Source organism: Tachysurus vachellii, chromosome 11, assembly GCF_030014155.1.
Source record: "Tachysurus vachellii isolate PV-2020 chromosome 11, HZAU_Pvac_v1, whole genome shotgun sequence".
NCBI classification, from domain to species: Eukaryota; Metazoa; Chordata; class Actinopteri; order Siluriformes; family Bagridae; genus Tachysurus; species Tachysurus vachellii.
Window position 1 is genome coordinate 18,517,960 of NC_083470.1, and position 12,566 is coordinate 18,530,525.

Below are 12,566 nucleotides of genomic sequence, written 5' to 3' on the forward strand. Positions count from 1 at the left end.
CCCCCACTACACAGGCTGCACAATCTCACTCTCTGGCTTCTATATGCAAACATTAGCTCATACTTGGTGTATATGTGCATTTGTGTATGTGGTAGAGAAAAGACTATTTATTCTTAATGCATATTATTATTTATTATGCTAATAGACATTTAGAGCAAATATATTAATATGTAAGTCTGGATCAATCTGTAGACATCTTGTTATCCAATCTTATCTCAATGGACATTGATGAAAATACCTTAAAACATGAAGATATTGAAAATATAAAAAAAAAACAAAACATATTACTATGTCACTAGCTTGAAGTCTATTACTGTGCTATTTATCCTATACAGCTACACTCGCTTCTACTTTATTAATAACACCTGTAGTAGCATGATGCATAAAATCATACAGATTCAGGTCAAAAAGGTCATGTCATATTCACATCAAACATCAGAATAAGGACTATATGTGATCAGTGACTTTGACCATAGCTTGGTTGTTTGTGCCAGACGGGTTGGTTTGAGCATTTTAGAAACTGCTGACCTGCTGAGATTTTCACCCACAGTAACTTCTAGTGTTTACACAGAAACATTTTTTTCCCAATCTGACACTGTCCAGTTTGGTTGAGTCTGTGCTTATTGTAACTTAAGATTCCTGTTCTTTACTCGTAGGAATAGAACCCAGCATCATCATCTGTTGTTGTAGCCCATCCATCTAAAGCATCATTGTGTTGTCTTTGCTGAGATGGTTTTTGCATAATTTTTTGAGTGTAAAGAGTAATTATTAAAGTTACAATAACCTTTCTCAAACCAGTTTTCCTTTCTGACCTCTCAATAATAAATCATTTCTACTGACAGAACTTCTGCTCACTGAATGCTTATTTGTTTTTCATACCTTTCTTTATAATCAGCATCTCATACTGAAAATACTCATACCAGCCTGTCTGGCACCACTGAGATCACAAATATTCTCTATTTTAATGTTTAATGTTTATTGCAAACAAACATTATTCATTATAGATTCTTTTATGCAAGCTGCCTCTACTACATGACTGGCTGATTTTGATAAATGCGTGAAACAGAGAGTGTGTGTGCCCTGCGATGGTTTGGCACTCCATCCAGGGTGTATCCTGCCTTGATGCCCGATGACGCCTGGGATAGGCACAGGCTCCCCGTGACCCGGGGTAGTTCGGATAAGCGGTAGAAAATGAGTGAGTGAGTGAGATTAGAAACAGTGCTAGCCACACACATTTTGGGAAATGTTTTAAAATGCATTCTCATATAGCTCAAAATATTGTCAATGCACTTAAAGCTTTTCTAATAAACCGAGTTGTCACTATTCTAATTGAGAGGGTAAATAAGATATTCCTTAGATAGAAAAGCATTATGCTGTGTAAATCCTTAGATTCACACCTCCAAGGTTGGGGGTTCGATTCCCACCTCCGCCTTGTGTGCGTGGAGTTTGCATGTTCTCCCCGTGCCTTAGGGGTTTCCTCCGGGTACTCCGGTTTCCTTCCCCGGTCCAAAGACATGCATGGTAGGTTGATTGGCATCTCTGGAAAATTGTCCCTAGTGTGTGATTGCGTGAGTGAATGAGAGTGTGTGTGTGTGCCCTGCGATGGGTTGGCACTCCGTCCAGGCTGCCTTGATGCCCGATGATGCCTGAGATAGGCACAGGCTCCCCATGACCCGAGGTAGTTCGGATAAGCGGTAGAAAATGAATGAATGAATGATTGAATGAGAAGAGATATATTTGAGAGGATCTAACAAATAAGGTTCTCATATCAGTGTTGGAATGAGTTGTTTGTGTCTGCTTTCATATAGCATAAAAAATTATCTTCAATGAGAAGTCATTAGTGGAAACACCATTGTTTCCATGCTTGACTCAAAGGTTCAGGATGACAAGTCTGATGAGGCTGAGGGTGGTATACGCTTGGATTTAGAACTTGATCTGTTTGAGCAGTCTGCACATGAGAAAGTGAGAGAGATGGACAAACTAATGACTAAAAGACTACTTAAAGACAGCAATGCAGCACATTGTTGTCTTTAGGTAGAAATGAATTCCCACCGATGACACTATTAGCAGGCAATTGAAACTGTTAGTATGAGTGAAAAAAATTAGCTTCTCTTGTTGAAAAAAGATACATGAACCAAGAAACTTAAAATTTAATTATAAACCAAATCTTTTGCATGACTGAAGGACAGAAAGTATATGTCATTCAGTGAGTGCCTGAAAAATGTACTTGTAAAAATATATAAATTTTTTACTGGATATTGTGAAACTTGTATGTATTTTATAAAGAGGCCCATGAAATGGAGTATGACAGATTAAAGAATTCGACTGGGCAGAAATGAGTGATTTCCTGCTGAACTGCAGACAAATTCTTCAGAACTAATGGCTTGCCAACTGACTGTGGATTATCTGTGTCATTGGCAGCAAAGGGTGCCAGCAGATAGATAGGCAGAGACAGAGAGAGTGACAGACAGAGATAGTGTTCTCTATCATGAGGCTGGGCCATTGCCAGTAGAGCAATATGAGATGAATAGTTCATAGAATCTTAGGATGACTAGGCCTTTGCTGTATTGTAAGACTTCTGTAATGGGCTTTACCTCAGCAAGCATGCTTGTTCCCTATCTCTCATTATTTCAGATTTTTCTTTCTTTCTTTCTTTCTTTCTTTCTTTCTTTCTTTCTTTCTTTCTTTCTTTCTTTCTTTCTTTCTTTCTTTCATGGTAACTCTATGCTTGTAGCAGAAATAAGAGATGCATTCTTTCCAAAGCTGATAGCATGTGCTAAAAGCAGCTAATTAAAATCCTGGGACTCCTGGGTCATTTTACTAGATTTACTATCTACTAAGACATGTGAACAATGCTTTTGTACAGCTTCTAGTCAATATCAGTCTTATTTCATATACTCTTACAGAAGATTTGAAAGGCTCTTTGAATGACTTAAGTTGATTTATTTTTAAAGATATGTTGAAATATCTAATGCATGATTCATGTCATCATGCATTAGATCAATTTGTTTTCCTTTTTGTTTTAAAATTCACCTGTCACTGTTCAGTATGTTACTTTAATTTTTATATTTTTTGATATTTCACTCAGGTTGATGCCCTAAGGCTGCGCCTGGAGGAAAAAGAGTCCTTCCTGAATAAAAAGAGCAAGCAGCTTCAGGATGTAACAGATGAGAAAAGCATATTAACTGGAGAAATACGTGACCTGAAGGACATGCTGGAGGTGAAAGAGCGCAAGATCATTGTGGTGCAGAAGAAGGTTAGTGCCAAAATACCTGTGATGACCTTGAAACAATCATGACAATGGAAATGAAGGGACTTATGGTGCCATCGGTGACATTATTGCAGATACCAGAAATATGAGTGCAACTTTTAGTACAGCTTTGACAAAATAATGGCAAAGATTATGTTCAGAGTGATGACTAATGTCAACGTAGTTGTTACTTCCCTTATGTTCTCTTTCCATGCTCAATACAGCTTTATTTTACTGTAATTTCTTCAAACAAAACACTTCATTAAACTACAAAAGGACTGACAGCACTCTATTTTTTAATTCCATAAAACCTTTCTTTCCACAATTGCAGTTGTTTTTTTTGCATTGGCTTCGGCTGTCCCACTGGCTCCGCTGCCCTGTTCCTGTTTGGGATTGTCCCAAGCTGTTGTGGGCTTTTATACGGTTTGGACCCTCTAAAGCCCAGATTGCTTTTGGCTCATGTTTCTCTGTTCTGAGTCTGACCCAGGTTGCCCTGCACTCGTTTCTGTTTGCTTTGGGTTCTGTTTGCTCGTTAGCTGTCCTAGGTTTTGGCCTGGGTCATCTGTGGCCTTACTTACCCTGTCCTCTGGTCAGGGCCTTGCTAGATTTGGACCAACTTCCTGCAGCTTTGGCCACGCTGTAAAATGGGATGGGTCTGGATGTAGTCTATTGTGTCAAAGAAATGTGTATTTTTATAGCTTAAGTTGATACACATGAGTTTAAAGGTGTTGTTAGTTGGATTACATTACAGGGCATTAGGGGCAATCTACCCAAGACATGTCCGATTACACATAAATGGATTAACATGCTGTCTCTGTGATTCAATTACAGTTTTTGATTAAAAGGGCAAAGCTTAGTAAGATTTAATGAGCACGGACAGTGACCTCTGAAGTCCTCTTGTGTTCAAGGATGTGTATATGAGTGTTTAAATTTTTTTGTGTTCTCCTTCATGACCCAAATGACTGTTATAACGTTAACTATTTACTGAGTTAGAACTACCTGCAGGGCCATTCTAAAGTTCCTCAGGGTCTAGACACAATAAACCTTCCCAACAAAAGATGCACACAAACACACAAACACACACACACACACACACACACACACACACACACACACACACACACACACATTATTATCTCCCTGTTTTGTCTTTAACTCCCCTAATCCTAATCTATTTGTCATTCCAGCAATTATCTATCTTTTTGACTGTTCTGTCTCTGTTCTTTTTTTTTTACTAATTACCTGAATTAAGAGTGCAGTTCATCCACAACTTCCATTAAGATTTATCTCCAATTCTCTTTGAAGCCTCTCCCTACATCAGTATAGTACTCCCTTGGCCTCAATTAATACTGTACACTCTCTGTAATTGCACTGCAATTCGAATGACAGATTTCAGGTCAGAGAGTCCAAAGGTTTTGACTAAGCATCCAACTTGGCTGTTATAAGATCAGCAGCTCCCAGGTCAGCAATCTCTCCAAGGCTAGCACATTATTGCAACCTTTAAAGCTTTTTCATGTATAGTGACTTACTTACCTGAGTAGCCCCTTGAGTCTCACCTCAGCTCATAGCAGGGTGCTAACAAGCTCCATTGATTGTAGATTATTTATGAGGTATGAATTGGAATAGGCCCTCTATTTGGTTATGGTATTGTATATCTAATGTACTTGATTCAGCATGTTTTTCTTGTGAGGTGTGGGACTTTTTAAACAGGAAATTTGGATATTTTCACTGGACAGAGTAAGAAATCTGAAAGCATAGGCCTCGTAAAACAAGCATCAATGTTCGTACCAATACACACTCTCTCTCTCTCTCTCTCTCTCAGACACACACACAGACACACACATACACAAACACCTCTTTTTTCAATGTGTATTTCCCCTACATTGCTTCATGTACTGTTTTTTTTTTTTGTCAGAATGAACATAACCTGGTTTGCACACATTTGCATATCCAGCTAAAACACGGCAGTTATAAAGTCTATCTTTTCTAGCAACATAGTTCAAATAAAATGTATATAGAGTAAATATTATTCTGAATAAATCCAAAATAAATCAGAATGAATATTTTATCTAGGTTTTACTATATTTTGCATTCAGTTGATCTGATTTGTTTTTTCAGACAAATGTAAGGTAACTTGTGTTACCTTAGAATTACCATTAGAATTACCATTAGAATTATATAGCAGTATTTGAATTTATGAGAAATCACAATTATTGTCAATATACCAATTATAACTCTAGAAGTGGTGATTAGATTAATGGTTAAAATATCTCACTATAGTTTTTCACATTTTTAATGAAACATTACTGTTTTGCTAGCAGTTATTTATCTATATATTGCAATAAATGTAGCATTCAACACATTATGTGTTCTAGAAAATATTTCGCATATACTGCATTTATTGATGTGATTTGATTTGATTTGTTTTCCAAACATTCTGTTCTAAGGATTCTAAGGGAGCTTGAAACAAACAATTATTGGATTAGGAAACTCTTCAGAACAAAGGGCTTTGTAGTTTTTCTGTAAATTCTCTGTAAAGACAACAGTGAGACTGGTGGTATCGGCTTGGCATCAGGACACTAAGCTGTTATTTATTTTCCCATAAAATTATGCCCCATTGCATTTTATGCCCCACCTAGTACAACTTAAGTTTGCTCCCATAAGTTTGCCCACTCTAGCCACCAAAATGGCAGTTTCATTTAATAGTTCCTCGCAAATTGGTCAATTAAAAATGACACAGCAGCAGTTTAAAGTCACAAATGTAGAAACTTGTATGTAATTCAAATCATTTAATGAATTTAATGCTATTCTCCCACTCATGCTATAGTTTTAGCCTTTTGCATTCTATCTGGTAGCTTGTGCAGAGGTCCAAAATGATTTATACTGTTGAATGATCTTCAAATGAGGATGGTAGATCTAAATATGTTGTGGCAAGTGTAATAATAGGTTGAAAGTCAAGTCTAGGAATTGGTGTTGATCCAAACTTCACACCTGTTATATAAAATTTTATCAGATGCAGTTGTAACTCTCATCTTTAACAAGTATAATGCCATAATTTGCTTACTCAGAGGCCCAATGTACTAAACATAATTGCTCAAAAGTGTGACAACCTAAAATTTGTGTATTGATAAAGATCATATAAAATAAATGAGTACTGGAATTCCTTGAAAACATTTATTTATTCTCTATAAATAAATGTATATGAGATAATGTATATAACATACTGCATTACTTTGGTCTGGCTCCTGTCTTCCTTCTCAATTGGTTAAATGTTTAAATGTGAGGCTTCTGAGTGTTGGATATATTAATAAAATTATAATCATCATTATAACAGCTGAAACCTCTAGAAGCAGTGATTAAACGAAAATAGATTTCAATTATTTAAATAGTAAAAAAAATCTACTTTATATTATTTTATTTTTGGTGTTTAATATTATTAATTAGTGTCTACAATTACTGAGTTTTTCAACATTTTTGTTTGCAACACAATTGTTTTGCTGGATGTTTTTTAGTTATACATTGTGATACATATTATGTGTTGTAGACATACCTTCAGGTATTGTGATATGATTATTATTAATTCTATTTTTTGTCCAGCCTTAATGTACTTTCTTTTGCACAGTTAATACACTGCTCCTACATTCCTTCATATTCCTTATTCTGGAAACATTTTCTGGAAGCACTTTTCTATCACAAATTTTGAAAAAAAAAAGTGTAAAGAAGTGAAGGGGATCCAAATAGTTTGCTGGTTGTTAATTGAGCATAGGGATTTTCTCATTAATCTAAACTCAGTACCCCATAATGATTAAGTGAAAACAGAATTCTAGAAATGTGTGTAAATTTATTAAACATAATAATAAATATTTTAAAAGTATTTAAACCATTTACTGTACTGTACCATTTACTAAAGCACCAATTACAGCTTGAATCTTTTTGGGTATGACGCAACAAGCTTTTCACACCTGGGCTGGGAGATTTTCTGACACTTTGAAAATCCTTTCACATTCAGTCAGGTCTGAGGGGGACCGTTGGTGGACAGATATTTTCAGGTCTCACCAGAGAAATTCAATAGAGTTCATGTCAGGGCTCTGGCTGGGCCACTCTAGGACATTCACAAAGTTGTCTTTAAGCCACTCCTGTGTTGTCTTGGCTTTGTTGGACCGTGAACCTTTGGCCCAGTGTAAAGTCCTGAGCTGTGGAACAGGTTTTTATTAAGAATATCTGTGTACTATGCTCTATTCAGCTTTCCCTCAAACCCTTACCAGTTTTCCAGTTTCTGCTGCTGAAAAAACACCCCCACTGCATGATGCTGCAACCACCTTGCTTCACTGTTCGGATTGTATTGAACAGGTGATGAGTGGTGGCTGGTTTCCTCCAGACATAACGTTTACAATTGAGGCCAAAAGTTTCTATTTTGGTTTCATCAGATCAGATCTTGTTTCTCACAGTTTAAGAGTCTTTCAGTGACATTTTTGCAAACTCCAAGCAGGCTTTCATTTGTTTTGCACTGCAGAAAGGCTTCCATTTCAGCAGAATTTTTGTAGCCTTCCCCAGATCTGTGCCTTGCAAAAAATCTGTCTTTAAGGTCTGCAGGCAGTTCCTCTAACCTCTGATATGCATTTTCAGTTGCAATGCCTTTTATTCAGAGGTGTGTACTTTTTCAAATCATGTCCAATCAATTTAATTTAATATATTTATTTAATATCTCAGCAATGATCAATTGAAAATTGGAGGAATCTGAGCTAAAGTGTTGTTGCAAAGTGTCTGAATACTTATGTACATGTGAAATTTCAGTTTTTTCTTTGTAATAAATTTACAGATCTTTCTAAAATTCTGTTTTCACTTTTGCATTTTGGGGTAATGAGTGTAGATTAATGAATTTGAATAGTAGTATCATGCTGCAACATAACAAAACTGAACCAAGTGGAGGGGGTTTAAATACTTTCTAAATCCACTGTATATACAGTATCTCACAGAAGTGAGTACACCCCTCAAATTTTTGTAAATACTTTATTATATCTTTTCATGTGACAACACTGAAGAAATGACACTTTGCTACAATGTAAAGTAGTGAGTGTACAGCTTGTATAACAGTGTAAATTTGCTCTCCCCTCAAAATAACTCAACACACAGCCATTAATGTCTAAACCACTGTCCACAAACGTGAGTACACCCCTAAGTGAAAATGTCCAAATTGGGCCCAAAGTGTCAATATTTTGTGTGGCCACTATTATTTACCAGCACTGCCTTAATCCTCTTGGGCATGGAGTTCACCAAAGCATCACAGGTTGCCACTGGAGTCCTCTTCCACTTTTCCATGATGACATCACAGAGCTAGTGGATGTTAGCTCTGGATCTGGAGACACGCTTGGCCAGTCTATCACCTTTAACCTTAGCTTCTTTAGCAAGGAAATGGTTGTCCTGGAGGTGTGTTTGGGGCATTATCATGTCTCCAAAAGGAGGGATCATGCTCTGCTTCAGTATGTCACAATACATGTTGGCATTCATGGTTCCATCAATGAACTGAAGCTCCCCAGTGCCGGCAGCACTCATGCAGCCCCAGACCATGACACTCCCTCCACCATGCTTGATTTTAGGCAAGACACATTTGTCTTTGTACTCCTCACCTGTTTGCCACCACACATGCTTGTCATCATCTGAACCAAATAAGTTTATCTTGGTCTCATCAGACCACAGGACATCTGGGCTTTCTTGTGCATCATCTTTAGAAGAGGCTTCCTTCTGGGAAGACAGCCATGCAGACCGATTTGATGCAGTGTGGAGCGTATGGTCTGAGAACTGACAGGCTGATCCCCCACACCTTCAACCTCTTCAGCAATGCTGGCAGCGGTCATACATCTGTTTCTCAAACACAGCCTTTGGATATGACGCTGACCACATGCACTCAACTTTTTTGGTTCGACCATGGCGAGGCCTGTACTGGGTTTAACCGGACAGGTTCTACTCAGAACAGGCTTTGTCATGGTCAACCAAAGAAGTCGAGTGCACATGGTCAGCTTCATATCCAGAGGTTGTGTTTAAGAAATAGACGTATGACCCAGTTTTAGGGTATCGGCAATCTTCTTATAGGCTACACCATCTTTATGCAGAGCAACAATTATTTTTTTCAGATCCTCAGAGAGTTCTTTGCCATGAGGTGCCATGTTGAACTTCCAGTGACCAGTATGAGAGAGTGAGAGCGATAACACCAAATTTAACACACCTGTTCCCCATTCACACCTGAGACCTTGTAAGATTAATGTCACATGACACTGGGGAGAGAAAATGGCTAATTGGGCCCAATTTGGACATTTTCACTTAGGGGTGTACTCACTTTTGTGGACAGCGGTTTAGACATTAATGGCTGTGTGTTGAGTTATTTCGAGAGGACAGTAAATTTACACTGTTATACAAGCTGTAAACTCACTACTTTACATTGTAGCAAAGTGTCATTTCTTCAGTGTTGTCACATGAAAAGATCTAATAAAATATTTACAAAAATAGGGGTGTACTCACTGTGAGATACTGTATACATGTCATGGTACTCAATGCAATCAGTGATTGAGAAACCATTATATTTTACAGTAAGTATGGAGTCTTTACTATTTAATATTTAATTATATTCTTGTTTTTTTTAGTTTTCCCTATGGATCCACAGAATTATTTCAAGAGAAAATACAATGCAATTTATAAGAAAGTGCTATTATTATATTGTTGAAATATTATAATTTTGAAATATTGTTATTGTTACAGGGACGTTAAAAATGTAGTTCATATTTAAAGCATCAGTTAATGTTCACATGAAATATCAGAATAAGGTGAGACTGGTGAGCATCTATAATTAATTGCTTCTTGGGATTTTCCTACACAACATTCTCTATAGTTTACACAGAATGATACACAAAATAAACACTGAAAAGGAAAAAAGAAAAATTGATTTAGTGACACTTTTTTGGGTGGAAATGCCTTTGTTGATAAGCAAGGACAGAGGAAAATGGCCAGAAAAGCATCTCATCATGCACAAAACATTGAACCTTGAGGTGGATTTACTAGAACAATAGGCTATCATGGGAACAGACTCATCAAACCTGGACAGTTGAAGTTTTAAAATAAAGTCTCACCTGGTCTTTATTAAGTCTTAAACTCTCAGGTTTAATCTGTGCTTAACGATTGCCAAGAATGTAATCTGATCTTGTCTTGTTCTTGTCTTCTATCTGAAGGTTTGATGTTTTGTGCATTCTGAGATGCTTTTCTGCTCATCACATTTGTAAATAATTATTTGAGTTATATTGACTTCCTGTCAGCACCAAGCAGTCTGCCAGCTGAGTAGACTTGTCTTTCTCCTCCTGATGATAATTCCACTACAAAGAAAACTCTTGGAAAACATTTAACAATACCTAAAACACTCATGATTTTTAATTGTTAATTCTTTGAATGCAGCATATTGTTCATTTACTTGAGTTACCTACATGTTTGTGTTTTGTTGTGTTTGCTTAATGATTAGGGAGAAACAGGTGATTTTTAGAGACAGATGTCCTCACAGGTTCTCCAGAAGAGAAGGTTTTGTCTCTAAACAAGTGACAACATCTTAAATATGGATTAACTAATCCATATTTAATCCTTTAATCCTTATCTAAAATTTCTTATTATGAGATTGTTATAAATTGAGGAAGATTGTTATTTAGCCCGTTTTGAAATGCTTTTTTGTTTCAGGCTTTAAAGTTTCTTTTTTATCTATTGGCAGAAAATTTTGCTTCTTTCTAGACATAATTATAACTTAAAATGATAATAGAATCATTGTAAACATTGTCTGCCAAGATAACATGAAATCTTTAAGCAAGAAATTAATAGAAATTAGTACATTAGTCTAAAAATGGGATTATTAAGATATAATAATAACACAACTTTTAAAACCAGGGAGCAACTGTTTTGAATACAACACCCAACATTAGGTTATTATTGCGTTGTATATGATAATGTCATGAAGGGAATGTCATGGCATCATATTATGTTTGTATTTATAAATAGCAGGTGTTAGAGTTGTCATAAGGTGTGTGTAATAGAAAGTGATTAACACAAATTAGAATGCGGCATAACATTAAATTTAATACAATCATTCATTCAATCAACATAACATTTACTGTTAATGATACCATAAAACTTGAATTATATTAACTGACATTTGTTTTGACCACTAATGTGTCATAATGAATGTTTGAAATTAGTTTATGTCATGTTGCAGGGTTCACATAAAGTATTACCTGGCCATTTTGTCATATTTTATAGCATTTGCTGTACTATTTTGTCAGAAGCCTATGATACTGGAACAAACACTTTCCATCACAGACATTTGTTGTTTTTAAATGTACAGGCATATTTTGAGAGGCTATTATTAAGACACACACAGACACACAAGCACACAAACATAAGAGCTGTGTTTGCATGACATTGACGATGTGTGGTTGGTGGTTGGTTTCTTATTGGATAGCGTACCCTCTAGACATAGTTGTTTTTGGCTGTTTAACTAAAACACCCTGCTACCCTGCTCCATATATATATATATATATATATATATATATATATATATATATATATATATATATATATATATATATATATATATAGTATACCATACCATACGTATTCCCTAAAATTTAATTTAGTTAAAGATGTTATACGGTTTATTTAAAATTAAAATCTGTGCATTTTCTTTTCCATATCTTTATTCCAGTTAGCACTCTATCTCTCTCTACATTATCTATATGTCTCCAAACAGACTTCCACCAATTGATAACCAGTCTGATAATAGATCGCGTACAATTTTGGGCCTAACTGCCAGCCACTCACTCAATCATTGATGACTTATCAATGATTTCCAGATGGCAATTGGTCATAGGCCTGAGCATGGGTCCCTGGGGATCCCGCTGATGAAGGACAGTCCCCCTTTTTCCCCATAATACTTCCCAGATGAGAAGGACTATAGCCAGGAAGCCCCATAGCTGATGAAAAGTCTATGCATCAAGGGGGACCAGTGCGTGGTAGAAGATTTGTAGCACAGATAAAGATGTTCTGTGGTTGCAATGAAGGAATGGACTGATAGAATATTAGTTCTTTGTCAAGCTGCCATCCGCTTAAAGCAAAGGACCCTGTGGTAGTTTGGTTCGATGAGACAGGGTGATAACCCTTTGATAAAGCCCATTTTGAGCTTTTTGCTGTGGGCCATGGGTGGACCCACAGCTGTAGATATTTTGGCTGGGTGGGCCAATTGTTTTCTTTTTTTTTAATCTTTTACTTCTTCTTCTCTTTTTTAATTTTC

At 36.4% G+C, this 12,566-nt stretch overlaps 1 protein-coding gene across 1 annotated transcript in view; it reads left to right on the top strand.

Moving 5' to 3' along the window:
• LOC132854024 (ERC protein 2) overlaps positions 1-12,566 on the top strand; it is a 197,144-nt gene that overhangs the window by 46,759 nt on the left and 137,819 nt on the right. Inside the window, exon 6 of the mRNA XM_060882141.1 lies at positions 3,089-3,256. Coding sequence (XP_060738124.1) covers positions 3,089-3,256 — 168 coding nt within the window. The remainder of the gene's footprint in view (positions 1-3,088; positions 3,257-12,566) is intronic.